This window comes from Populus alba, chromosome 6 (assembly GCF_005239225.2).
Source record: "Populus alba chromosome 6, ASM523922v2, whole genome shotgun sequence".
Classification (NCBI taxonomy): Eukaryota; Viridiplantae; Streptophyta; class Magnoliopsida; order Malpighiales; family Salicaceae; genus Populus; species Populus alba.
The window spans coordinates 3,198,251-3,222,303 of record NC_133289.1 but is presented as its reverse complement, the minus strand read 5'-3'; the positions used below and the strand labels follow the sequence as shown (position 1 = coordinate 3,222,303).

At 34.6% G+C, this 24,053-nt stretch overlaps 4 protein-coding genes across 4 annotated transcripts; 2 read left to right on the top strand and 2 right to left on the bottom strand.

The window, feature by feature from the left end:
- The first annotated feature begins 627 nt into the window (after positions 1 to 627).
- LOC118053045 (BTB/POZ domain and ankyrin repeat-containing protein NBCL) lies at positions 628 to 3,464 on the top strand. Its single transcript, XM_035064180.2, has 2 exons — positions 628 to 1,447; positions 2,355 to 3,464. Exons 1-2 carry the CDS (start codon positions 983 to 985, stop codon positions 3,333 to 3,335), a joined length of 1,446 nt encoding a protein of 481 aa, XP_034920071.1. The 5' UTR covers positions 628 to 982; the 3' UTR covers positions 3,336 to 3,464.
- An 8,627-nt stretch (positions 3,465 to 12,091) lies between these two features.
- Positions 12,092 to 16,221, bottom strand: LOC118053055 (L-galactono-1,4-lactone dehydrogenase, mitochondrial-like). The gene is made up of 4 exons (XM_035064193.2): positions 15,794 to 16,221; positions 15,159 to 15,572; positions 14,599 to 14,739; positions 12,092 to 14,430 (listed from the first exon to the last, which is right to left on the bottom strand). The coding sequence occupies exons 2-4, from the start codon at positions 15,237 to 15,239 to the stop codon at positions 14,272 to 14,274; spliced, it is 381 nt and encodes a 126-aa protein (XP_034920084.1). The 5' UTR covers positions 15,240 to 15,572; positions 15,794 to 16,221; the 3' UTR covers positions 12,092 to 14,271.
- A 140-nt stretch (positions 16,222 to 16,361) lies between these two features.
- LOC118053051 (uncharacterized) lies at positions 16,362 to 18,840 on the bottom strand. The gene is made up of 3 exons (XM_035064189.2): positions 18,410 to 18,840; positions 17,491 to 17,755; positions 16,362 to 16,848 (listed from the first exon to the last, which is right to left on the bottom strand). The coding sequence occupies exons 1-3, from the start codon at positions 18,666 to 18,668 to the stop codon at positions 16,614 to 16,616; spliced, it is 759 nt and encodes a 252-aa protein (XP_034920080.1). The 5' UTR covers positions 18,669 to 18,840; the 3' UTR covers positions 16,362 to 16,613.
- A 1,947-nt stretch (positions 18,841 to 20,787) lies between these two features.
- Positions 20,788 to 23,060, top strand: LOC118053044 (lycopene beta cyclase, chloroplastic/chromoplastic). Its single transcript, XM_035064179.2, has 2 exons — positions 20,788 to 20,995; positions 21,192 to 23,060. Exon 2 carries the CDS (start codon positions 21,310 to 21,312, stop codon positions 22,822 to 22,824), a length of 1,515 nt encoding a protein of 504 aa, XP_034920070.1. The 5' UTR covers positions 20,788 to 20,995; positions 21,192 to 21,309; the 3' UTR covers positions 22,825 to 23,060.
- The last annotated feature ends 993 nt before the right edge of the window (positions 23,061 to 24,053 follow it).

Sequence of the window (24,053 nt, the reverse complement as noted above, 5' to 3'; positions counted from 1 at the left end):
AAGAATGAGATGATGTGTTTTTTATATATAAAAAAGAAAAGAAAAATAAGATAAAGTTGAGCTTTTTTATGTGATTTAATATTCTTAAATGAAAAGATTAAACAAATGGGATATATAAATGGAAGTCAAGCTATGTAGCTCATCATCGACTCTTATCTTTCTTTTGATTTAAGCACAAAAAACGTATAATTAAGAAATTTAAAGTTTTTAGTTGTAATTAAACTAATTAATTATAAACAGCACACAATTCCTTCATCAACCATATACAAACAAAGTGGTTAAAAATTAATGAATGAACATGGCCCATCATCCTTGTGGTCAACACCCTTCATAAGTCACAAGAATAATATCATTTTGCTTTTTTTTTTTTTCAATCAAAACTTCATCCACTCCAAGTTTTAAAATCGAGATCATGGACCAAGAGGTTTGTACGGATTAATTTTTTAATTTTTAACAAAATCAGCTAAGCTTTTTCTTTGTTTTTAAACTTAAATGGGTTTAAATCAAGTAATAAATATCTCATAAATTATTAACAATTCTATTACAATCCCGTTATTTATTTATTTATCTATAATTAATTTCCCACACCTTTTTTTTTTTAAATACCTCTGCCGCCCAGAATAGCCATCCATATTGATTCCCCCCCCCCTTCTCTCTAAATATCTAACACCACCCCTCTCTCTCTCTCTCTCAAACTCGAGAGAAAAGAATCTCTCTTTCTCTCTCTTTCTAAAACATACAGTAACACAACACACTAACCCACCATCATCACCATCATCCATAGCAAGAACACAAAAAAAAAAAAAAAAAACCTCTTCTTATCTTCTCTTCCTCTTGCTAACTGCCCTTTAGCCTCCACTCTTTTTTGTTTCTTTTCTTTGTTTCTTGCTCTTTATTGTATTATATATATATATAGCAAGCAAGAAGCAACCCTAGCTAATAAACAAAACCATATAAATAAATATACATATTTTTTGGAGTCATGACTCTTGAAGACTCTCTAAGATCTCTATCTCTAGACTATCTTAACCTTCTTATCAATGGCCAAGCTTTCTCTGATGTAACTTTCAGTGTAGAGGGTCGTTTAGTTCATGCTCACAGGTGTATTTTAGCAGCAAGAAGTTTGTTTTTCAGGAAGGTTTTTTGTGGACCTGATCCACCATCTGGGCTAGACCCATCCGGGTCCAGGATAAACACGGTTGGATCACCAGGTTCGAGGTCTAATGTGATACCAGTTAACTCAGTGGGGTATGAGGTGTTCTTGTTGCTGTTACAGTTCCTGTATAGTGGACAAGTCTCTATTGTGCCACAAAAACATGAGCCAAGGCCTAATTGTGGTGAGAGAGGGTGTTGGCATACACATTGCACCTCAGCCGTTGATCTTGCTCTTGACACCCTTGCTGCCGCTAGATACTTTGGTGTTGAACAGCTTGCAATGCTCACTCAGGTCTTTCTTCCTTGTAGTCAGTCATATATAGCAACTAGTTATGATCATTTCAAGATTTATTTTCCTTTCTTTTGTGCTCCTCTCTTTGTCCCTCTCTCTTTTCTCTCAAAATCTTGATGACTGTGTAGAGTATAGTACTCGTATGTTTTTTGGTTTTGGTTTTTGGGAAGTGGGAAGGTATTTTTGTGGTGGGTTTTTTGATTTTTTTCATTTCCTTTTTTCTTTTTTTTGATACATGGGAAATTTATTATCCCATGATGAAGTGGATGAGAGGTTGTTTCATGTTTCATAATCTATGTATCTTTATGTTCAACTGGCTTGTACCTGGCTTCCTAGCTCATTTCAAGCTGTTGAGTTTGATCCCACACTCATTTATAGTACCTTCTTTTCTTGTCCTAGGTCACTCAACACTTTCTTTTGTAGATGGTGATTCAATTATTGTTTCAATTTTCTCATAACAGTGTTTGTGAGCTTTTTCTTCTTCTTTTCCTCTTACTAGCTTCTGTTCTTTCTGCTTTTGATAGTTATCAAGCACTGTAGCATTAGTCTTGTACAAGTCAAATGTTGATTGCGTCCATGTAAGATAAGAGGTTTTTTTCTTGATTTCATGTATCATTTTTGGTTTCTTGAGTTGGGATCTTCCATCTTTATGCTGTACATATTAACCAAGACTTTCTAAATTTAGCTCTTCATCTCCAGTCTTTTCTTCCACAGTGTGCTAATTGAATTTATGTGAAACAAGCACTTTCCTCATTTGGGTAAAAGATTGTGAAAAGAGATGGACAAGATGATCAATTTTTTTGCATAAAACATCCCATCATACACTAATGCAATAAAAGGGAATTCTATTTGCAACTAATTCCATTTACCAATGCTAATATATATTCCCTTGTTTTCTGTTCCTCAGAAGCAATTGGCTAACATGGTAGAGAAGGCCTCAATTGAAGATGTGATGAAGGTGCTGATAGCTTCAAGAAAGCAAGATATGCACCAACTTTGGACCACTTGCTCACATCTTGTGGCCAAATCAGGCCTCCCACCAGAAGTCCTAGCTAAACACCTTCCAATTGATGTTGTGGCCAAAATTGAAGAACTACGCCTCAGATCATCTATTGCTCGAAGATCACTAATGCCCCACCATCACCACCATCTCCACGATCTTACCTCAGCTGCTGATCTCGAGGACCAAAAAATTCGAAGAATGAAAAGGGCGTTAGATTCATCTGATGTTGAACTAGTCAAGCTTATGGTAATGGGAGAAGGCCTCAATCTTGATGAAGCACTGGCTTTACATTATGCTGTCGAGAATTGTAGCCGGGAAGTGGTCAAAGCCTTGCTTGAGCTTGGTGCAGCTAATGTTAATTATCAGGCAGGGCCGGCAGGGAAAACTCCTCTTCACATTGCAGCAGAAATGGTGTCACCAGATATGGTTGCAGTACTTCTTGACCATCATGCTGACCCTAATGTTAGAACCGTTGATGGAGTCACCCCTCTTGACATTCTTAGAACCCTAACCTCAGATTTCTTGTTCAAGGGGGCAGTCCCGGGTCTAGCCCACATGGAGCCCAACAAGCTTAGGCTGTGTCTTGAGCTCGTTCAATCCGCTGCAATGGTTCTTTCACGTGAAGAAGGGAATGTGAATGCTACTTCAACCCTTATTTATCCATCAATGAGTGATGAACATAATACAAGCAGCTGTGGTAGTAATCTTGCTAACTTGAATCTTGATTCAAGGTTGGTTTATTTGAATCTTGGAGCTGCTGGTTCAGGTCAAATGAGATCAAGGATGGATGAAGATGACGATAGTAGCCACAACAACCAGAGAGATCATCATGCAATGAGTCGACATGATCCAACAATGTACCACCATCACTCTCATGACATTTAGCTAGTTCCAAGCCTACCTAAGTTCTCTTTTTAAATTATATAGCCATGACGGAGGATCGGGAGAGATGGATAGACAAGTAAAAGGCTTCATGAAAGTTCATGAAGATTATTATTGGATTATATTTATATATATCCTCTCTCTCTCTCTCTCCCTCTCTCTCTTTCTTGTCATCAATCTTCAATCAGTTCTTTCACTTATTGCCTCTTTTTTTGTTCTCCTTTCTCTCTGTTCTGTTTGGGTTGTTTCTTTTGGTTTCTGTAGGGCTTTCAATGACTCATCATATGAGAAGTGCAGTTTCATTGGAGATGGGATAAATCTCTTCTGATCTCTCATGGGATGAGACAAGGAGAGTCTGAGTTTTGCTCTCTTGAGATGAGAGAGAGACGCAGGTCAATCTTTTCAAACCTGGCCTGTCAACTCTTTTGTATTTATTGATAGTATCTAATTTCATGGCCTCTCCATTATGCCCTTTTATTTTCTTTTCTGTCTCCTCCACCCACCTTCCCATCATCTGAACATCAACATAATGCACATATTTAGGTAAATTAAGAAGAAAATATATATATTAACTGACCTTAATGCTAAAATTTAATTAAACAATAATAATCATTTTAAGATATAGCTAGGAAACGTAAAATAGAAGGAAGATTTTGGTGTCTAATGATGGTGGGGTTTCTTTACTTCATTATAGGCTGTTTGGACATGGATGATTTAGGGAAGTGAGCTGTCTCTTTTCTCTTTCACATTTCTTTTCTAAGCGTTCATGGGCTTTTGAGAAGACTTTGATTGGATGCAGTTTTGTCTTAATTATATTAGAAGAAAATCATGTGGTCATGGGCAATTTGATTGTTTGTCTTGCATGAATGCAAAATACCTCCTTGTTTGGTCTCTTGCAGTAACTCATGAAACTTAACAGTTAAAACCCTAGATGGTCTTAACACACTACTTTCTAAACCAATGGGTATCTTGGTTCCTTCCTGATCATCATCCTTTATGTATATACTCTATTTCCTTGCAGACATGGAATTCTCTCCTTTCTAAGCCAGTCTCCATGCTATACACCTTGTGCTCACTGCGGTTTTGCGTACTTCATTGGCAGACCCTCTTTTGAGTACTGTCCACTACTTATTTCAATGTTATTATTCCTTATACTCCAATGTACTTTGTGTGGTAGATTACCATAAAAGTTAAATCAGCACTAGTTAGCTACACATTTTTTAGTTAGAACAGTCAAAAATCAAAATGCATGTGTCCCGACCATTCAAGATCCATGCTTGTTCTATTCTAATTGGAGTTTTACCCTCCAATTAGAGTCTTAGTACATTGCTTATGTATCTGTAGGCGCATTATCGACCATGTGAAGCAACCTGGTAGAAAAGGAAAATGTTCAGTATTCTTCTTTCAACTACTTCAAATTGGATTTCATAATGTTTTAGCAATATGTGCATGGTACACTTTAGCATTTCACTGGTCTCAAAGGCCAGCTATTAATTAATTACTAGTGGATTTTTGATATCCTGAGGCAACCTCAATATGAACATTAATCTATTTTCAATTTGCTGATGATGACAAGCTTCTGAGTGCTCCCTCTTTAGTTGGTGATTAAAAGATCTGATAACTTTCTTTTCTTGGTGATCTAGTAGGTGATTTATCAGCATTGACGTTTGTTGTTTAGATAGATAGCCCAAATGAAAGTATGTAGAACTTTGAAGGATATGCTTGAGCATGAGGACTAGTCACCTGGTCAAAACATTTAATGTCAATTTATTCGTTCAGGAAAATAGGCAAATCAGCCACCTGCCAAACTTCTTATGCTTTGCGTGTCTGCTGAAAGAGTCGCGTAATTTAATGACCGTATAAATGCCAGTCCCCAGTCCACAGTTTGAAGTCCTGGATACCACCTTACTAGTCTAATGTCTATTGCATTTGGCAGCAGAGATCTTGGATTCAAAAGGGATTAGAAGGTGAGGATTTTAATGGATATAATATTCCTATGATGTTTGGTTTGCAAGGGATTGTCAGATTTTCTTTGAAATATGTCAGAGTCCTAATAAAAGAAATCTTGGGGCAAATGTGAACTGTTGTCCTTTTCAACTGTGGAGTTTGGTGTATGAACTCTCAGGCATCACTTTTCAGCAGTCTCGGAAATCTCACATTCACCTAATTAAAGGCTTAGTCTGTTGTCTTTGCCTTCTTGCCTCTTAAAATTCTTACAGCATAGAGATCAGCAAGTTTAGTCTGTTGTCTTTGCCTTCTTGCCTCTTAAAATTCTCACAGCAAAGAGATTAATTATCAAGAACTGTGAATTTCGTAGTATCCAAAACAACATATATATAATTTATTAGCCGAAAATTCGAAAGTTAATTTAGCCGCTAACCAATCTTTCCTAAGATACATTAACCAATTGCCTCATCTGTTTGTACGGAGTTTTAATGCTGTTGTTTTCTTTGTAAGCATGTCATTTGATATACTATTAGTATCTGGACATGATTAATTAAGAGCCTGCTTGGAATCTCTGGAATTAAATTCAATTCCGAAGTTAAATCAAGTCTTGTGTTTAAAATTATTTTGAGGACACTGAATCATAAAAATAAATTAAAAGGGAGACCCTTCATTTGCTACAAAATTCCAAATAAATACTCCTATTTCTTTACTCTCACAAAAACCCTTCTCTTCATGGTCTCCTTTTCTTCTTCAACAAAAGCTTTGGAAAAAGAAACAAACACTGATGAAACAAGAAACGATCACTGATGAAAATTTTGTTTACGCACACAATCTTTAAATAGGTCTTGTACTGCTACCTTGGGGTGTAGCAGGTGTATAATTACACATTTTTCGCATCATTTCTCATCCTTCTCAGACCAGAAAAAAACCACCATCTCGCAATCTGCAATTTGATACGAAGAGGCACAAAGGCAAGGGCCATTATTGAGACAAACATTTTGGTTTGATGAAAGAGCTTAGGATCGAGAGGGAATTGATGGGAGCTGCAAGCATTTTGTTGAGCTAAATGCTAGTTACTAAGAATTATGAACACTTGATAATTGAAATACCAAGCTTGTGGTGTGCATCATCAACATTTCAGATTTCTACATCTAATAGTTTAAATCCCAAAAGATTTATTCACATACCATATAAAAGTGATACTGCAAAGCATGGAGGCGGACACTTCAGGGCTGCAATGATCAATATGAGCTGCACCAAAAACAAAAATAATTTCAGCATCCAAACGGATTCAATTCCAATCGAAGGGAAATCCAACTCACAGCAAATAAAATTGTATCTCAACCCAACTTGCAAATGCATCATGATTTGTTATAGAATAATAATGGATTCTATTTTCACATGACAAAAAAAATGTTTTTTTAACAAAAATAAAGGATTTCTAAATCAAGGAAAAATAATCATGATTGTTAATTTAATTATTTAATTCTACAAGTATATATTCTAAATAATATATATAATTAAATTCAATTATGTGGTTTATTATTTTATTCCAAACATAAAAATTATAATGAGTTATCAATTAAATCTAAATCATATCTGAATTGATATGGATCCAAATTAATAGGCTATAAGGGTTACTAATCTAAGCATTTTCCTTTGTATACAAATGTTGTAGTTGAGTTCTTGTTTCATTTAATTCAAATTCATAGTTTACTCCAATTTATTTATTGTTTAATTTGGTTTTAGAAATTGAGCTCACCCTTGATTCTACTTTTTATTTTTGGTGTTGGATACAATTTGTTTTTTCCTTTTTCCTCAAAAAAAAAAAAAAAAAACATACACCCCCCTTTAAATGTCACCACGTTATCTACATGGTTTTGATTGAGATCATCATTATCATTTGTTATTAGGTCGAGTCTATACTTCGTTTCTTGTCTAATTTTATGCACTGTTAAGAACAATACTGTCATACCAAATAGTGTAAGCAAATTTTCAGATCTGGTCGAATTGACGATGGCTCACAAACAACGTTGTTGATATTCTGTCGAGTTCAGGCAATCCGGTTGTAAGGATTGGCTCCCATACACTATTGATAATAAAAAAAAATAGAAATAGAATCAAAGGGGTGTGCTCTCTCCTTGGCTACTAGGAACTCAGCCTTGATATATCGATGTCGATGATCTATCTTTGATTGAAACTGAAAGGATTATTGTAGCCTTTGATTGGTTCAAAATAATATTTATTATGTATTTATTTTTTAAATTAATTCTTTTAATCAAAATGGAGATGACGAATCGTGACACAACATATAACATGAATAAAAACTAGAGTTCCATGTTTTTAAAGGCTGCAAATTTAAACTATAAGGAAATAAACAAAAAAAAAAAACTCTAATGAGTAGAATAATACATCAACTATTTAGATAGAGGTTAAAATTGACATAATTAAAAGAATCCAAAATTAATTAGAAAAATAATTAAAATTAAAAATTAATTAGAAAAATAATTAAAACAACAAAAATATATTCTAAATCTAGTTTAAGGATCTTTCAAACCTTGGTTGGTTACACCAAGCTGACCCATATAAAATTATTTAATAAAATTTAAACTCGATCAAATAATTGAATCTAAATTTTATATAACTATTTTTAGTCAAATTATATATTTGACGCATCTTAATTTCTTCACAAGTTTTATTTTGTTTTGCTCGTGTATCCACTCTATAAATTTATTTATAGTACATTCTATATCATATTAATTTCTACATATCCAAATAAGGAATAAAGAGAGATGAGTTTCTAATTTTCTGGTTAGTGACGATAGCGACCATAGCATTCAATTTACTAGAGAAGCACTATAATTCTTTATGTTACTTAGTAGTTTAATTACTTTTGGCATTATATTAAAAGAATTACTCGTTGATTATTTATGATGCAAATGCTATTTATAATCTTGAGATAAAGAGCTCGTATGCGATGGCATGTATTGTTCGAATTGCTAGCTAGAAGTGGAAGGTAAAATCAAAACCGGCACAAATCCAACTATTTATCTACTTTCAACACAGCTGTGATGCAGGATTTGAGCACATACATATATCACATCTTTCTTTCAATCAATCTGAGTTTACTTTTTAATTCGTTGTTACTTTGCTTTCACCATTGTCAGCTAGTTAAATAATTAATTTATATATTATTCTTATATTAAGTCGTATTGTTCCTTTACACTCTTTATCCCAAGTAAAGTAAAAAATAATGTTTTGTACGAAAATAATCTATAAACAAACTTTTTACGTTATATTTTCATATAAAAAGACATGTCAAGATATAAATCATAAAATATATATATAATATATATATATATATATATATATATATATAGTAGACATTGGCATGAAGCTATAATGAAACCGACAAATGTTTGATCATTATACATGTTGAGTAGCATATCTGGATTTGGCAAGCCACATATATAGTAATGAAAACACCTTTTATAACGTCAAATCTCTAGCCAGCCAGCCAGCGTCTTTCTGAATTATTTTCGATTTGATAGAATATAAAAATAATTTTAGATACATAGTTATCGGGTCTGAGAAGCAAATATAGCGACCAATTAAGTGAAGTCTAGTTTTAAACCATTTTTTTTTATTATTTAAAGTGATATTATTTTAAAATAATCTAAGTTAAGACTCAAATTAATCCAAACAACTTATGACACGAGTCTTTTAGAAACAAGCTTTATTGTTTTATGTAATTAAAATTAGATGAATATTCCAAAGAAAACAATAGGATGCATGATAGACACCTGATTTCATCTTATTTGAAACACCATCTTAACGAGGGTTCATGAAGGGCAAACAGTAGGATCATAAGCAAGTTTGTAGGGCACCATGGGTCCAGGTTTATGTGCTCGAAGGAAGCAATAATGATGCATAAAAGTTGAATTAGAATAAGAAGAAAAGAAACAGTAATTAGACCGTGTATTGAGTTTTCTAAGGTCCCATTTGTTAGCTCAAGAATCATGGCAAATAATATTCGGATTCATGTTATATGTATGGCAATTTTTGGAGTTCTTTTTAAGAGAAAACCTTGCCAGATCATGTCGTCTTCCATGTTGAATTAAGGAAAAGGGTTTAAATAATTGAAAGCTAATGCTGGAGGACTAATGACGACTTAATGAAAAACTGATAGCCAGTAGTAATTATAGTTTGAGAGTAAAGTTTTTCTATCCTATTGTTGAGAGTAAGTTTTTGTGTTATCAAAAAAAAAAATATTTTTTTTTTCAGACAGTAAACAAACATTATTTTAATAATATTTTCACATAATATGGTACATCAAGGTTAAATATATTTTTTTCTCATCAAATCTTAAACAACTCATTAAATTCATATTCATATCAATGTATAACAAAAGTGTAAACATGATTATTTTTTATGGTAATAATTTAAATTCAAAAGCAAAAATAATAACGCAGGGAACAAAACTTATTAATTTACCATCGAAACCAAGATTTTAAGGATTGTTAATTAAATAAAATAATACCCTAATTTGATTCTCAAGGCAGAATTTTCGAAGGCTTAATGATAGCAGAAATGATGCTACTTTCTAGAGATTTTTAGTCGCTGATGGAACATCAGACAAGGAAGATAAAGACAACTGAAAGTCATATGTATGTAGTGAAAGGAAGCCAAAATGAGGGGACAATATTTGAGCAAGTACTCCATTGATGTTGAAAGAGCATAAGATTATTTCCAAAACCCATATAAATATTGATCGGGACACATGAACAAACGCCTTCTGAGGGATATGCAAGTGCAAGCCTTCAATGCTAGCCTACTCAGCATGCCCCAATAATTCAAATCTTGATCTTGATGGAAAGTTTAATTAGAATCTGAAATTATTTTTCAATGTTATTAGTGTTATAAATTTTAGGATTATAAAAAATTTATTTAATTATTAATTTCAAAACTTTAAAAAATTAATCGAGATATATATAAATTAACTTAAATACCTACCATTATCAAAAAAAAAAAAATCAATAATTCAGCCCTATTTTGTTTTAGGACAACAAGAAAACAAAATTATCAAGCTGGCCTACTGAAAAACAGTAGCGAGCTGGCTCCAGAAATTTATGCTGGAGGCTTAAACTGACTGAATTTTAATTTGAACAGGATGAGCCAAGCCTGGTCAATCCAATTGGTTAACTAGTAATTTTATTTATTGTGTATAATAAATAGTTCAAGGTACATGTTGAAAAATAAAATAAAATAAAATAAAAAATAAAATCTAATTTTACATGCAATGTTTAACAGGACCAATAAAATTAGGATTAATCCATGAATTCTAAGCCCATTTAAGGGGCAAGGGAAGGTAGACCCAACATTCAAATGATGAAGCTAAGTTGCTTGGCCCAACTATGAACTAAATATAAAAACTGATAATTTATAGCATGCCATGAACGTACATAGAATTGGTATTTAATTCAATAGGTATCCTACGCTTGTTTGGGGTGGGTTAAGTTTTTAATAATATAAAAAACGAGATGTTTAGGTAATAATTCCAATAACAAGTGATTGGAATGAGATATGATATCAACAATAAAATTTTTAAAAATATATTCTAATATCAAATAATAAAATTAAAAAATAAAAACAATGCTAAAAAAAAAAAACACACTTGATTCAACACAGCTGAATTTAGTCAACTTGCCACTTGTGGCATAAGATCAAGATAAGAAAATCAGATTTTTTTAAAAAAATAACCTAGCAAAAAAGACCAAAGCTAGATAAAAAAGGCAAAAAAAAACACAAGTTAACTTGACTAACTTGAACTCAGGATGACCTTATAGAAAAAAAAAAAAAAAAAACAAAAAAAATTACAAAGCTCGAGAGAAATGATTTCATAAAAAAAAACTCGAGTCAACTCAGGTTCATTCGACTAACTCGCTACCTGAGATGTAAGATCGAGATAAACTCACAAAAAAAAAAGTGGAACAAATAACGAAGCTTAAGGCATGATAACTTAATGTCAAAAGATAAAATTAAAAAGAAAATAGCAATCAAAAACAATGATGATTAAATCTTGTATAAAAACCAAATGAAAAAAAATAATGAGGAATTATATTGAAAAATAAAATAAATTAAGAAAAGAATAAGAAAATAGTAATCAAAAGAAAATGAAGACCAAAATTGGATAAAAAAACTAAAAAAAATAAAATGAAGAGGGGGAAAACAGAAAAGGGTAATATATATATATATATATATAAAATAATCAAAAGAATACAGATGAAAAATACATAGATATGAAATTAAAAACAAAATAAATAATAAAAAAAAAACTAAAATTGACAAAAATAAAAATTAAAAAACACAAATAATTCTTGGAAGGGCTTTCATAAATTTCTAGGCTAAGGGAAAGAATAGCGAGAGGAAAAGAAAAAAAATAGTCACCATCTCCGTTGTGAACACGCAATCCACCATCAGGAAGATGGCAAAGTGCCGCTCCAAATATCATCATGGATGATTGATTTTGATAACCAGACAGCCCCACACGAGCCGCTAAAATGATACCGAGCCATCATACGTGAGCGGCTTTATTTTTTTATTTAATAATATTAATATTTTTGCAATTACCAGATAGCTTTTGCAACATTGTCAACACCGTGTGTTCTTTCGGTGTTTTGAATATGAAATAATAGAGAGGAAGAATATATTCTTTGAAGAAAGAATTAGAAGGCTAGTGTAACTGATCCTCTTATTCTCTTATGAAACAAATAAAGAATCCATGGTTTTGTAATCTCATGAGCTGGAAAAACTTTGTTCCCCATCAATTTAGATGCTTCATCTTTTCATTCAAGCATCCTTTTCTCTAAGTTATCTACTTATCAAGCTCTAGGACGATCCATCTCACAATATGAGGCTCTCCAATATATTCCTAGGCATCAAGGCCTTACTTTATCACAAAGAAAAGAGTTGGGTGGTGTTGAATTTAATGGATTTGGAATCTTTGATTCCTGCCCAAAGAAAAAGCAACATCAGGAATCAATTCGTGCAAGCCAAAGTAAGCTTTTATCTACCCTGTTTTACTGCATATGCTGGGCAATGCATGGGTCTATTTATACAACCAACTGTCAAATCTCCATCAAGTATATTTGCATACTCGATTCATCAGTTGCTCAAAGAGACAGAACAAGTTCCCCTTGTCTTTGTGTCAAAATGCCTGACTTAGAGACTCAAGAGAACAAGCCTCCAGCAGGTTTGCCAGCTTTCTTTCTGGATTTCTTCAGACTTGAAATTCTTCAAAACTAACTTCTCGTTCTCATGTTCAAAGGATACCCAGGTGACACTCCCACCACTGGGAAGAAATGCTTCCCTCGCACAAAAAAGAAGGGAGAAAGAGGCTTTATCGAGGGATGGTAAGCCATGCAAGCTCATTATGGAAATGTTCATAAACTTCTCTGTATAAGCAATCTTGCAAACAATATAGATAACTAATGGTTTATAACCATGCCTTAAACAAGATTAAATTGCTGTTTAGTTCCTAGGTTTTCAACGAGATTATTGCCTGTCATGTTTGAAAACCAATAACATTAGTCCCTTGACTTTCCTTGACTGTTGTCTTCTTAAAGATCTTTTGGTTTGTTCTTAATCTCAAATGTACCATTTTAAGATATTCCTAGATAAAAATCTAAACAGTGAGAGTTTAGAGAAAAAACAACCTGACTTTTCAAAAAGGTGAGTGGATGAAAGTCAAGGAACTAGGTTATAGGTTTTCAAATATAAAGGAGTAAGAGCTGTGTTCAAAACTCAGGAACTAAGAATAATTACTCCTTGAACTGTGAATCAGTTGCTCACTGAAGAAAGCACTCACAACTCAGTCAGTCCTCCTAACTTTAAGTCCATCACTAACAACTTCTACTATTTCTATTCCTATTGCTAATCCATTTTTTTGGGGGGTTCTTATTTGTGCAGCCTCTTCGCTCTATGTTGCTGTTGGATCTGTGAAATGTGCTGCTAGATTGTGATCCAAATAGTGAAACTTCTGTACTGGATGTGTTGTCTTTGATTTTCCTGCTTTTCTGTGTGATCATATATTGTAAAAAATGTGGAAGATTTTATTAAAACGTCTTCAAACAGCCTGTAAGGTATTTCATTATTTGTCTCCTCATACAGTCATAGACTCGTATGCTCTGCCTTTTTTTCGACTTTTCTACCGATCGTTTCGCTCTGTGTTTTTCATCATTTCCACCTACCCTATGTCTCTAAGAGCGGGTTCTGTAGTCTGGATCCATTCCTAAGAGCGAGAATAGAACCCAAGCAAAGAAGAGTGAGAACTCATAGAACTCATGAAGACCAAACCCTCCAAAAGCCATCATTATTATTATTATTATTATTATTATTATTATTATTATTATTATTGCCTAGGGATCAGTAACCTTCCATGGCACCAAGCTGGGAAATGCACTAGTGAAATCTGTCTCAGAAAATAATTGGAGACAAACAAAAACTACGAGATTAATACTTTAAACTGATTTCTGAGAAGTAGTCCTTATTTGTCTTCCAATTTACCTTTTATGATTTCGGAAAAAACATGGTTTTAAGGTAGCAAGAGACCATGCAAATAGTCACCAGGGACTGAAATAAACCTATATGGTGATTTTGATTTAAATCATCTAAGGTTCGAAAACAGTCAACAGCTATTGCTAAGATTAAGAGGCTGTAATAAAAAAAAAATACAACACGTAATCTTTATCCCTAGACTTCATTTTCCCATTCATGAAAGAAAATTCATCATCAATCATAGGCTTTCGTGTAGGGTGGGCTTCATAAATATAACATGTTATTCTACATTGCCAGTTCTCTCAAGTTGGTGTGCAGTCAGGTATTTATGCTGAAGCTCCAAGCAGATTGACTAAAAGACAATACATATGATGTATCCAAAAATAAAAAGGATATGAAAGAATAAAATGACTAACCAACCACTGAAGGATGCTTTTCAATTTGTTTCCGAAGATGGGAACAGCTTTTCCAGCATGTTGTTAGAATGGATCCTGTTGGGGTCCACTTCTTTCCTTGCCTTGTTATATGCATCCACAGGAAAGCGCTTTCTTAACCTTGCTTGAAGAGCTGCAAGCTCATCCTTGTCCTTCAGAACCTGCAAATATTTTGTGAGGTTTAAGCAAGGATGCACTGAATTTTAATGAGAATGAATCAGTGAAGAAAATTTTCCATTTGATGCCACCACTCAGAATAAAGCACGAGTACTGTACTGGATAAGTTAAAAAAACGAACAGAAGATGAGATGCAACATATTTATCAGTACCTCAATTTTAGCCCAAAGTTTATAAGCGGAATACTTATCCCACAACTCCACCTGAGTCAGATGCCTGTAGTGGAAGAATTCGTCTGTGATTTCCTTTCTTTGGCGGGCAACCATTGTAGGAAGATGCATGATTATGCCAACCTGAAAGACAAGCAAAAAGTGTGTGAGCATGCTTACAGTGGTGAACCACCAATCAAAGCTGAATACTGAGCAACCATAAAAAACACAACATGGAAACTAAGAACAGATTGATGCATCGGGCCTATGCTTCAAACACAAGTTGACAATTCTTTAGAAGCAGATAAAAATTGAACAAAATTTTTAGTACTGAAGGGACAACAAAATTTTTGTCTTGCAGAATGGATATACATAAGAGGGACGGGCATTTCAAATCAGAACTAAATGAAATTTCCAGATCTCTAGAATTACATACTTATAAGTTTGGAGCATGGTGAGTACACCTGGACTTCCTGATTGAAAATTAGATGGACACCACAACGTTTTCACAATATATACCAAATCCAAGGAATTCAATAAAGTGAAAGGTGCACTGAAATTACCCACGAGAATATTTCATCCTCTGCTGAACTTGAAGCCGGGCTCATGGTGCTCTGGCTGCAAGCTGTCCATCGCTGCTCCATGGGAGCAGGTGCAGGCACCTCTTCTTTCTCTATGAGCTGCTTCAGCTCCAATATGAATTCAAGGTCTTTAATGCTTGGCTTGGCAAGGTTACCAACAGGAAAACAAGTTTCTGAGAACCACTGTTGGCCCCCGCAATCAAAGCCCAAAATTTCATCACTCCATCCCACCCTGTATCCTTCTGACTTCCTTCAGGACTCAGCCTCTGCACGATTGACCCTTACAACATGGTCTTTGTTGAGAGGATCAACAGCAAGCAGTTTATCTCTTAACTCTGTGAATGAAAGCTCATTTATGCTGTTTCATTATCATCAGATGATTTAGAAGCAGCAATCCTGCAAGTGACAACGTATAATTAACTGACATATCTATCAACAATGTATTAATGTAAGTTAATAAGTGGATAGATTGAAAGAACGATGACAGAAAATAGCATCAATTCCAAAGCTTAAATATACCACAACATAAAAATACCAAAGTAAATTAGAGATTTATAAGCAAGGTAGGAAAACATGACTGCAATATAATGGTTACATCAGTTCAAGAAGGCATTTACCTGTACTTTTCAAGTGAGTCCTTGTAGAGGTCACGAACATGTTGTGGTACTTCATACACAGTATATTTGGGTTTGGGCGGACCTTTCCATTTCGAGACAGGGTTGTATGTCACAGCCACAACGGTGTCTGTATATTGAATATGTCGTTTTCTTGTTTTTTTAGAACAATACGAAGTTAGATTAACCCAAGCATCCCTCCCAATCCAGTCAGAGTTTTATAACTGTCACTACGGTTTCCTCAACAATCAACGTTGGCCGTTAAATTCTGGCATTATCATCCCAGCAAAGTAATTGTCGGATCATTATTAATTTATTATATTAGCTTTTCCCGGGACCTGGATGGTCTTTCTTATGGACCATTTTGAACCAAGTGCCCCAGTTGATTCTTATCACAGATTGTTTTTCCCTGGAGTGCCAGAAAGCTTGATAATTCATGCCATTTCTGTCACCAGGCAAAAACCATTTGAATTTGCCTATCCCTTCTTTGATGGGGTTAAATCTGTTATCATGCTTCAATGAATCGATGTGAATGTTGCACCTGATCTACTGGATGGGTACACAAGAAAGATAATCATATCAACTTAGCAATAGACGAGGAAAACTGACTTGCATACCTAGGGTAGAGCTACAAATAGTATACAGTCCTTCACTGCTAAGACATCGCTTAATTTTCCTGTTCAAGCATCTAGTCCTGAACAACAGGAAGCTAGACATAACACAACATTAGATTGTTCTGTACAGTTCTTTCTTTCATATGATAAGGCACCACCAAACAACCTTGAACATAATTAAAAAGGATCAGGGTAATCTCAAGGTGAAACTAAGATGCAAATTCCCTTGATGACCATCTCTCCTCATACCTCCCAAATGAGTAGGCTGTCATAGGCATCTCACTTAAGTGAAAAGGGTCTGGTTCAATGCCATAATCTGTTAGGGGTCTGTTCTCAAGAATATTGTCATGATTTTGTACGAATTCAGGGATCTCGATCTCTCCTTTCTTAATGTCTTCCCAAAGGTACTGAAGGCGGCTCACATACTTGATCTTCCAATATAACCTACAAATAGTGCCAAAAAAGAGAGAGAAGAAGCACGTGAAAAAATCAGAAGAACAAACCCAGAATTTCATTGCAATTCATACGCTTAAAATCAAACATAAGCCATGGCCAAGTATGGTTGTTGAATAAGAAGTTGAAATATCTTGTCCAAATCCTGTAGTGACTTTTCATTAACTTTTACCTATTGGAATGCTTGCATTACAAAGGAAAGGCATGTGAACTGCAGTTCGTGCAATTGAAAACAACTGTAATGAGGATCTATCAGCTGATGCTCCATTCCATGATGCCAGCATAGAATTATGTAATCAAATGAATATATTTTGTCTGACAAGAGATCTTCAACTTAAGAGCTTATAAAACCACAGCAACTTATGGTATGATTGCAAAAGCAACTCTTCAACAACTAATAAACTTGAATTATCCAATATCTCCCGAGCACATTGCATATTTAACTCTAAATGCTGCTAGAAGCCACTCTTCCCACTTCTAAATATCCTGGTACACTTTTAGACTTTAAAGACATCTTCAACAAGGTAGATGAGTTATCTTATTGTTTATGTTTTACTAAAAGTTATATACCATAGTTGGCCCAAGTATTTTAGTTTATTGCTGCATAGATCTTAATATCAAGAAAGCACTCACCCTCCACTCAAGAAGAATCGACCAAGGGTTGCAAAGACAAGCCTTGAGCGTAGCCCTGGGTGAATGAAGTACACAGTTTGAAGCCTATCCTTGATGTCAGCAGGGAGCTCTTCATAAATCCACCTCAAGATAGTTACACCTGGTGAATTGTCCTCCTTTTGCACAGTACTGTGCATGTAAGCAATGCAGAAAGGGCCCTCAGGTAACTCACTACATATTTTATGGAAAATATACTTCTTCAGTCGCTCCCCACTCACAACTTGTGCTGCATACCACAAAAAAGCACATGAAACAGAAAAAAAATGACAATCAAATAAAAATAACATTCTGCGAGAGGCAAGTTTCTCCAGTGCAACCCTTAAAGGAAAAAAATCTGACTTCCACAACATATTTAATGTCAATCATGTGAGCCAATATCTCTCAATTCTCTTCTTATAAACCGAAAGACACTAACTTTGAGCATATTTGAACTTAGCTAACTAAAAAAACCATAGTTATTTTGGAGTTACTGACACATTCTGTCCAAAAAACGTAACTTTGATGGCGAAACTGAAGTAGAGACACACGGTAATCAAACAGTGAAGTAGCTGATTCCCAGATACCTAGAAGTGAAACTTCCACTACTAATAAGTCGAAACAATACCAGTGAAAATCATCATCTTGCAATGCACTTTTACAGTTAGAATAGAAGATATAACCCTCTACATAAAGTTGCAAAATTTTCTCATAATAACACAAACAGTAAAAGGGAAACAAAGCCATCAATCAATCTTACAACAACCTCAAACAAAACAAGACACGACCCATTAACAAAAGACATTAAAAATTACCAAACACTCACAAACAAGCACTCAAAACCAAGAAAATAAACAAACTTTTCAGAAGGGTAAGACAAAGACTGCGTCTTTGTTATCATTACCAGGAAAGTACTTGCCAACAATACGAAAGATACGGTTTCCAGACTTATCAGAACCTTGAAGGGTAAAGAACTGCAAGAGATCAAGATCAGAGAAATCTTCATCTGAAATAAAATCCTGAGAGCAATCATGCCAGTTTTCAGGTTCTGGGTTTTCTTGATTTTGTTCCCTTTCTTTGTTTGTGAGAAAGGGTCTAGCATCCATGCCTAAATCTGATGCTAACACAAGTACTGAGAAATCGTCGCTTGATGAGGATGCCATGTCTAAATTGATGACCTACTTGGATCTTGGAGTGGCTCTGGTTTTGTTGTTTTGGGATTTGACCCGTTTGGTACTGGGACAGTGAAAGGATAAGCTACAAAGCCTCTAACTAGAATTTTTTTTTATTATTATTATTAAAAGTTAAACTAAATTATTTATGATAATTATAGTACTGAGGGATTTGTTGAGTGCTGAAGGGATTTTGTGAATTAGTTAGCTTAGATTTTTGTTTCATATATAAAAATAGGTTGCTGTATAGTTGGTAGACGTTCGGCACTGTTTGGGAATGAGTGCCACCTTTCATCAAATTTCTTTTCTTTTCTTTTTTAAATTTAATTTTTTTAATATTTTTAAATCATTTTAATGTATTATTATTAAAAATAATTTTTTTAAATAAAAAAATATTATTTTAATATATTTTTAAATAAAAAATAATTTAAAAAATAACTCCTAATATATTTCAAACACACTCGAAATCATATATCCCTAATAAACCAATATATAATGATATCTGATAAAAAAAAAAGGATAAAGTACATTTGGACCCTCCAACTATCAACAAGGTTTCAATTAAGTATTCCATCTTGTAAAAAGAGTCAATTAAACGATTTAGCTTTGACAATCAATACATGATGTTATACAAAATAAGAAAAATAAAAGATCAAGAAAAGCTCTGAAGAACATCTTGGCCAAATCCTAAACTCACAGAATTCAAGAAAAAAATCCATTCGTTGATAGATATTTATTCGGAGTACAAGTAGATTGGGTCAAAATATCTCTTCAAGACTTTTTGTTTTTTCCTGTTACCACTTACCATTTATTTATATAATAATATGATGGGTTTCAAACAATGTTTAACTTGAAAAAGCATAAAAAAAAATTATGTTTTTTTAATCTAAATATCATTTAAAATGCATAGACAAACATAACCTATAAGTTAGAAAACAAGACATCCCATACAAAAGAGTAGAAGAGACTCATTCATTGAATATATATCTTAAATAGATAAACACAAAGAAATCAAAGTATTATTGAGAACAAAAAAAAGTTATTGAAGTTAGAAGCTGCAATTTGTTGCAGGTATAAACAGCCAATAGCAGCCCTAAATCTATGTTTTTTTATAGGACTACTATCTATCACATTCATCAATTGTGTAAATTAATTGGTTTAATTGAACCCTTTTCGGGTGGAAGACCTAATTCAAAACTTATTAATAGTTGAATAGCCTTAATGTAGGTTTTCTAAAATCGCATGACTGCTGTTAAAAATATTCTTAAATTAATTCAGGGAAGTGTGGTTTAACTTATTAAATTTTTAATTTGTTTTTTAGAAATTTCTAATTTAACTATCACAAACCTTACATTCAATGAAAATATATATAATTATTAATTTTAAAATTCATACACACAAATTATATTATAAGATATACCGTTAATCTAGAAAAAAAAATATTTTTTTTATTAACTTGGGTGTCAGGGTCAGCTTACACGCACCTCGACTAATCCTACGAATCATGAAGTTAACGACCATGTAAACCTCTAGTGGCCATCATATGAGCAACCTAGGGTTTGAACCTAAGACCACAGAGGGAGCAAACTTCTTGGTCCCAAGCTTTTACCACTGACCCACTACCTAGATGGTTAGAAAAAAATATCTTTTTTTTTATTTACGTGGGTGTCCGGACCAGCTTACGCGCACCACGACTAATCCCATGGCCCACTGAACATTCTGCAAATTCAGTGAGCATGTGAGGCACCGCGAGGGTGACAGACGTGCACAATAAAATTTGAACCCTGATACAGAGAAAGAAACACAAGCTACTTTTATCATTAGACCAAGACCTCAAGTGTTAGAAAAAAAATATCCTTTTTTTTAGTTTAATGTGAGTGTCCAGGCCAGCTTGTGCGCACCTTGACTAATCCCATGGGCCCTGAAGTTAACGACCATGTAAACCTCCAGTGACCATTATATAAGCAATTTAAGGCTTGAACCTGAAACCACAGAAGGAGCAAACCTTTTGGTTCCAGGTTCTTACCACTAGACCACCACCTAGATGGTTTGTGGTTTAGAAAAAAATATCCTTCATTGCATATGTAGTGGTGTCTCATGTTCACACACGTTGTCTGGTCATTGTCTGAATGGCAATAGGGGAACCCTTTAGATAAGTCATAGCATCATCCACTGTATATTTCTTCTATTTTCTCCGGATTTTGTCACTCAAGAAAAGAAAAAAGGAAAAAAGAAAAAGAGAGAGATTGAAAAGGTATAAAAAGTTTCAATGACACTCTTTCGAGCTCCAAGAAACGATGTTTTTTTCCCTTTTTCGGGTAAGCCATTAACTCTGAACCTTATTTTCTTGTTACTAATATTCTTGATTATCCCAGATACTTGAAGAATCTTTGATTTGTTGTTCTTTATATATTGCTGTAGTTTTTATTACTAGTTGGTGATAATTTGAGTGCATGTAAGAACCCAGTTGCTGGTTTTTGTTTAATTTTGATAATAGTGTATTGGTTTTGCCAGGGATTGGGATCTCAGTTTAGAACTGAGAGATTCTTGAAGGCAGCCTTGTGTTTTTAGAAACTTGTAGGGACCCAGTTGGGATTTTGGAGGGATATTTGATAGGTATAGTGGAAGAACTATGGATACTTTGTTGAAAACACATAACAAGATTGAATTTTTGCCTCAATTTCATGGGTTTTCGGAGAAAGTGAGTAATTCGAGCTCCGTAAAGATTCAAATCCAGGAACTTAGGTTTGGTCCCAAAAAGTTTTTTTCAAGAGGGGGGAGGAATGGTTGTGTTGAGGCTAGTAGTAGTGCACTTTTGGAGCTTGTACCAGAAACCAAGAAGGAAAATCTTGAGTTTGATCTTCCTATGTATGACCCATCGAAAGGCCTTGTACTTGACCTTGCAGTTGTGGGGGGAGGTCCTGCAGGGCTTGCTGTTGCGCAGCAAGTTTCGGAGGCAGGACTCTCGGTTTGTTCGATTGATCCATGTCCTCGGTTGATTTGGCCTAATAATTATGGTGTTTGGGTTGATGAATTTGATGCCATGGATTTGCTTGACTGCCTTGATACCATTTGGTCTGGTGCTGTTGTCTATGTTAATGACAAGACAAAAAAAGATCTTGATAGGCCTTATGGGAGGGTTAATAGGAAGCAGCTGAAGTCCAAAATGTTACAGAAATGCATATCCAATGGTGTTAAGTTTCACCAAGCTAAAGTTATCAAGGTTATTCATGAGGAGTCCAAGTCTCTATTGATTTGCAATGACGGTGTCACAATCCAAGCTGTCATGGTTCTTGATGCAACTGGTTTTTCTAGATGCCTTGTTCAATATGACAAGCCATATAATCCAGGTTACCAAGTGGCTTATGGAATTTTGGCAGAGGTAGAAGAGCACCCGTTTGATGTTGATAAGATGGTTTTTATGGATTGGAGAGATTCACATCTGAACAACAATCTGGAACTAAAAGAGAGAAACAGCAAGACCCCTACTTTCCTGTACGCAATGCCCTTTTCATCTGGCAGGATATTTCTGGAAGAAACTTCCCTCGTAGCTAGGCCTGGAGTACCCATGAAAGATATACAGGAAAGGATGGTGGCCAGATTAAGGCACTTAGGTATAAAAGTGAAAAGCATAGAGGAAGATGAGCGTTGTGTCATTCCAATGGGGGGACCACTTCCTGTTGTCCCTCAAAGAGTAGTTGGAATTGGTGGTACAGCCGGTATGGTGCACCCTTCAACTGGGTATATGGTTGCAAGAACCCTAGCAGCTGCTCCGATTGTTGCTAATTCTATCGTTCAGTATCTTGGTTCTCATAGAAGCTTTTCAGGAAGTGAGTTATCAGCTAAAGTTTGGAAAGATTTATGGCCCATTGAGAGGAGGAGACAAAGAGAGTTCTTCTGTTTTGGTATGGATATTTTGCTTAAGCTTGATTTACCTGCCACAAGAAGATTTTTTGAAGCATTTTTTGATCTGGAACCTCATTATTGGCACGGATTCCTGTCATCTCGACTGTTTCTACCTGAGCTTGTACTTTTTGGGCTTTCACTGTTCTCCCATGCTTCTAATACTTCTAGGTTAGAGATTATGGCAAAGGGAACTCTTCCTTTGGTTAATATGGCCAACAATTTAATACGGGACAGAGAATAGATGACTTGGAGTCAATTGTCTTCTAAATCTGTTGCATCTACATACTGAAATTTCTGTGCTATTCCCTATAATTGTGAATAGAGCACTATGAACCACCTGTTATTTTCATGTATGTTAACTACGTATCCAATCCATAGCTCACACACACTCGTTTCTTGTGGGTGCAAAGTGCAATAGATTCATTGGTGTACTCTTGTTTGTCCAAAAGTACATTTCTAAATCATTTTGTTTATTGATGCCCTGCGTTGTATAGAATGAATTCGTTTCTTTACTTGATTACCATTCATTCACTTAGAACTCCTGTTGGATACTTCTTGAAATTCAGTTAATAATGCCTGAAAAACGAGTTATATCTGCAAGACAATTCTATAAAAACCAGGGATGATATGTGAATGAACGGATTGAAGTGGTTATTACTGCTAAGAAGCTGTGATGCAGGGAATACATGCCTCCCTGAGCTTGAACTATCTCTTTCTTGGGATGTAGTATTGCTAACTTCTGTTTCTGGTACCACTTCAGAGTGGAAAGGATGATTCTGATGTGGAAATTATGAGATCACTATGGTCTTGTTAGGTTGTTTTTGGATGTAAAGTAAGTTTTGTTGACGTGATGGAGATGATGAATTAAAGAATTGGGAAGTTTCATGGATTGAAATTATAAACCAGGTTGCATATAGTGGCATTCATTTGTTACAGGTAAAGGACATGTATGAAGCATGAACACCACCACTTTGAGAAATCAATAGATCTTCAGTTAGATACACATGTTGTTTCACACAGTCAGACAGGTACCATGAATGAAACATCCTCAGACCACAAACATTTGCTAATTCCTAATTCAATGATGAAAATGGAATCAAATGGGTGATGGATTCCGGAATGGGCCTATGCCAAAAGTATGGATTTTCTGTTGGGTTGTAACACTTTACAGCGTACGAAGCCTGGATGAAACTCAAAACAAAGTCCCAGAGTTGCACCAACTATAGCAAGGAAAGTCCATGGGTTACTGTAACAGTTCTCAATGCCCTGATTCGCCTAGGACTTAATTTTCACTGTTAACAGACTCTCGAATTGCCTATATCAATCATATTTTCATCATTACGCCCTTTTGAATTCCTCTATCTCGTTTTAAATCTTGATGAACATGTATTTTTTGTCTAAGCTATTTTCTTTGATGAAGAGACCTGCGAGTCTAATCTTCAGCTTCTCAGCATCGTTTTGGGTTCGAAT

Excerpts from the sequence above, each read along its gene's own strand:
- LOC118053045 (XM_035064180.2), top strand. The coding sequence starts at position 983 with ATGACTCTTGAAGACTCTCTAAGATCTCTATCTCTAGACTATCTTAAC. Across the intron at positions 1,448-2,354 it reads AGCTTGCAATGCTCACTCAG|AAGCAATTGGCTAACATGGT; the intron begins GTCTTTCTTCCT and ends TCTGTTCCTCAG.
- LOC118053044 (XM_035064179.2), top strand. The coding sequence starts at position 21,310 with ATGGATACTTTGTTGAAAACACATAACAAGATTGAATTTTTGCCTCAA.
- LOC118053051 (XM_035064189.2), bottom strand. The coding sequence starts at position 18,668 with ATGGCATCCTCATCAAGCGACGATTTCTCAGTACTTGTGTTAGCATCA. Across the intron at positions 17,756-18,409 it reads TGTTGGCAAGTACTTTCCTG|CACAAGTTGTGAGTGGGGAG; the intron begins GTAATGATAACA and ends TGTGGTATGCAG. Across the intron at positions 16,849-17,490 it reads CGATTCTTCTTGAGTGGAGG|GTTATATTGGAAGATCAAGT; the intron begins GTGAGTGCTTTC and ends CACTATTTGTAG.
- LOC118053055 (XM_035064193.2), bottom strand. The coding sequence starts at position 15,239 with ATGGAGCAGCGATGGACAGCTTGCAGCCAGAGCACCATGAGCCCGGCT. Across the intron at positions 14,740-15,158 it reads AGGATGAAATATTCTCGTGG|GTTGGCATAATCATGCATCT; the intron begins GTAATTTCAGTG and ends CTTGTCTTTCAG. Across the intron at positions 14,431-14,598 it reads AACTTTGGGCTAAAATTGAG|GTTCTGAAGGACAAGGATGA; the intron begins GTACTGATAAAT and ends AAATATTTGCAG.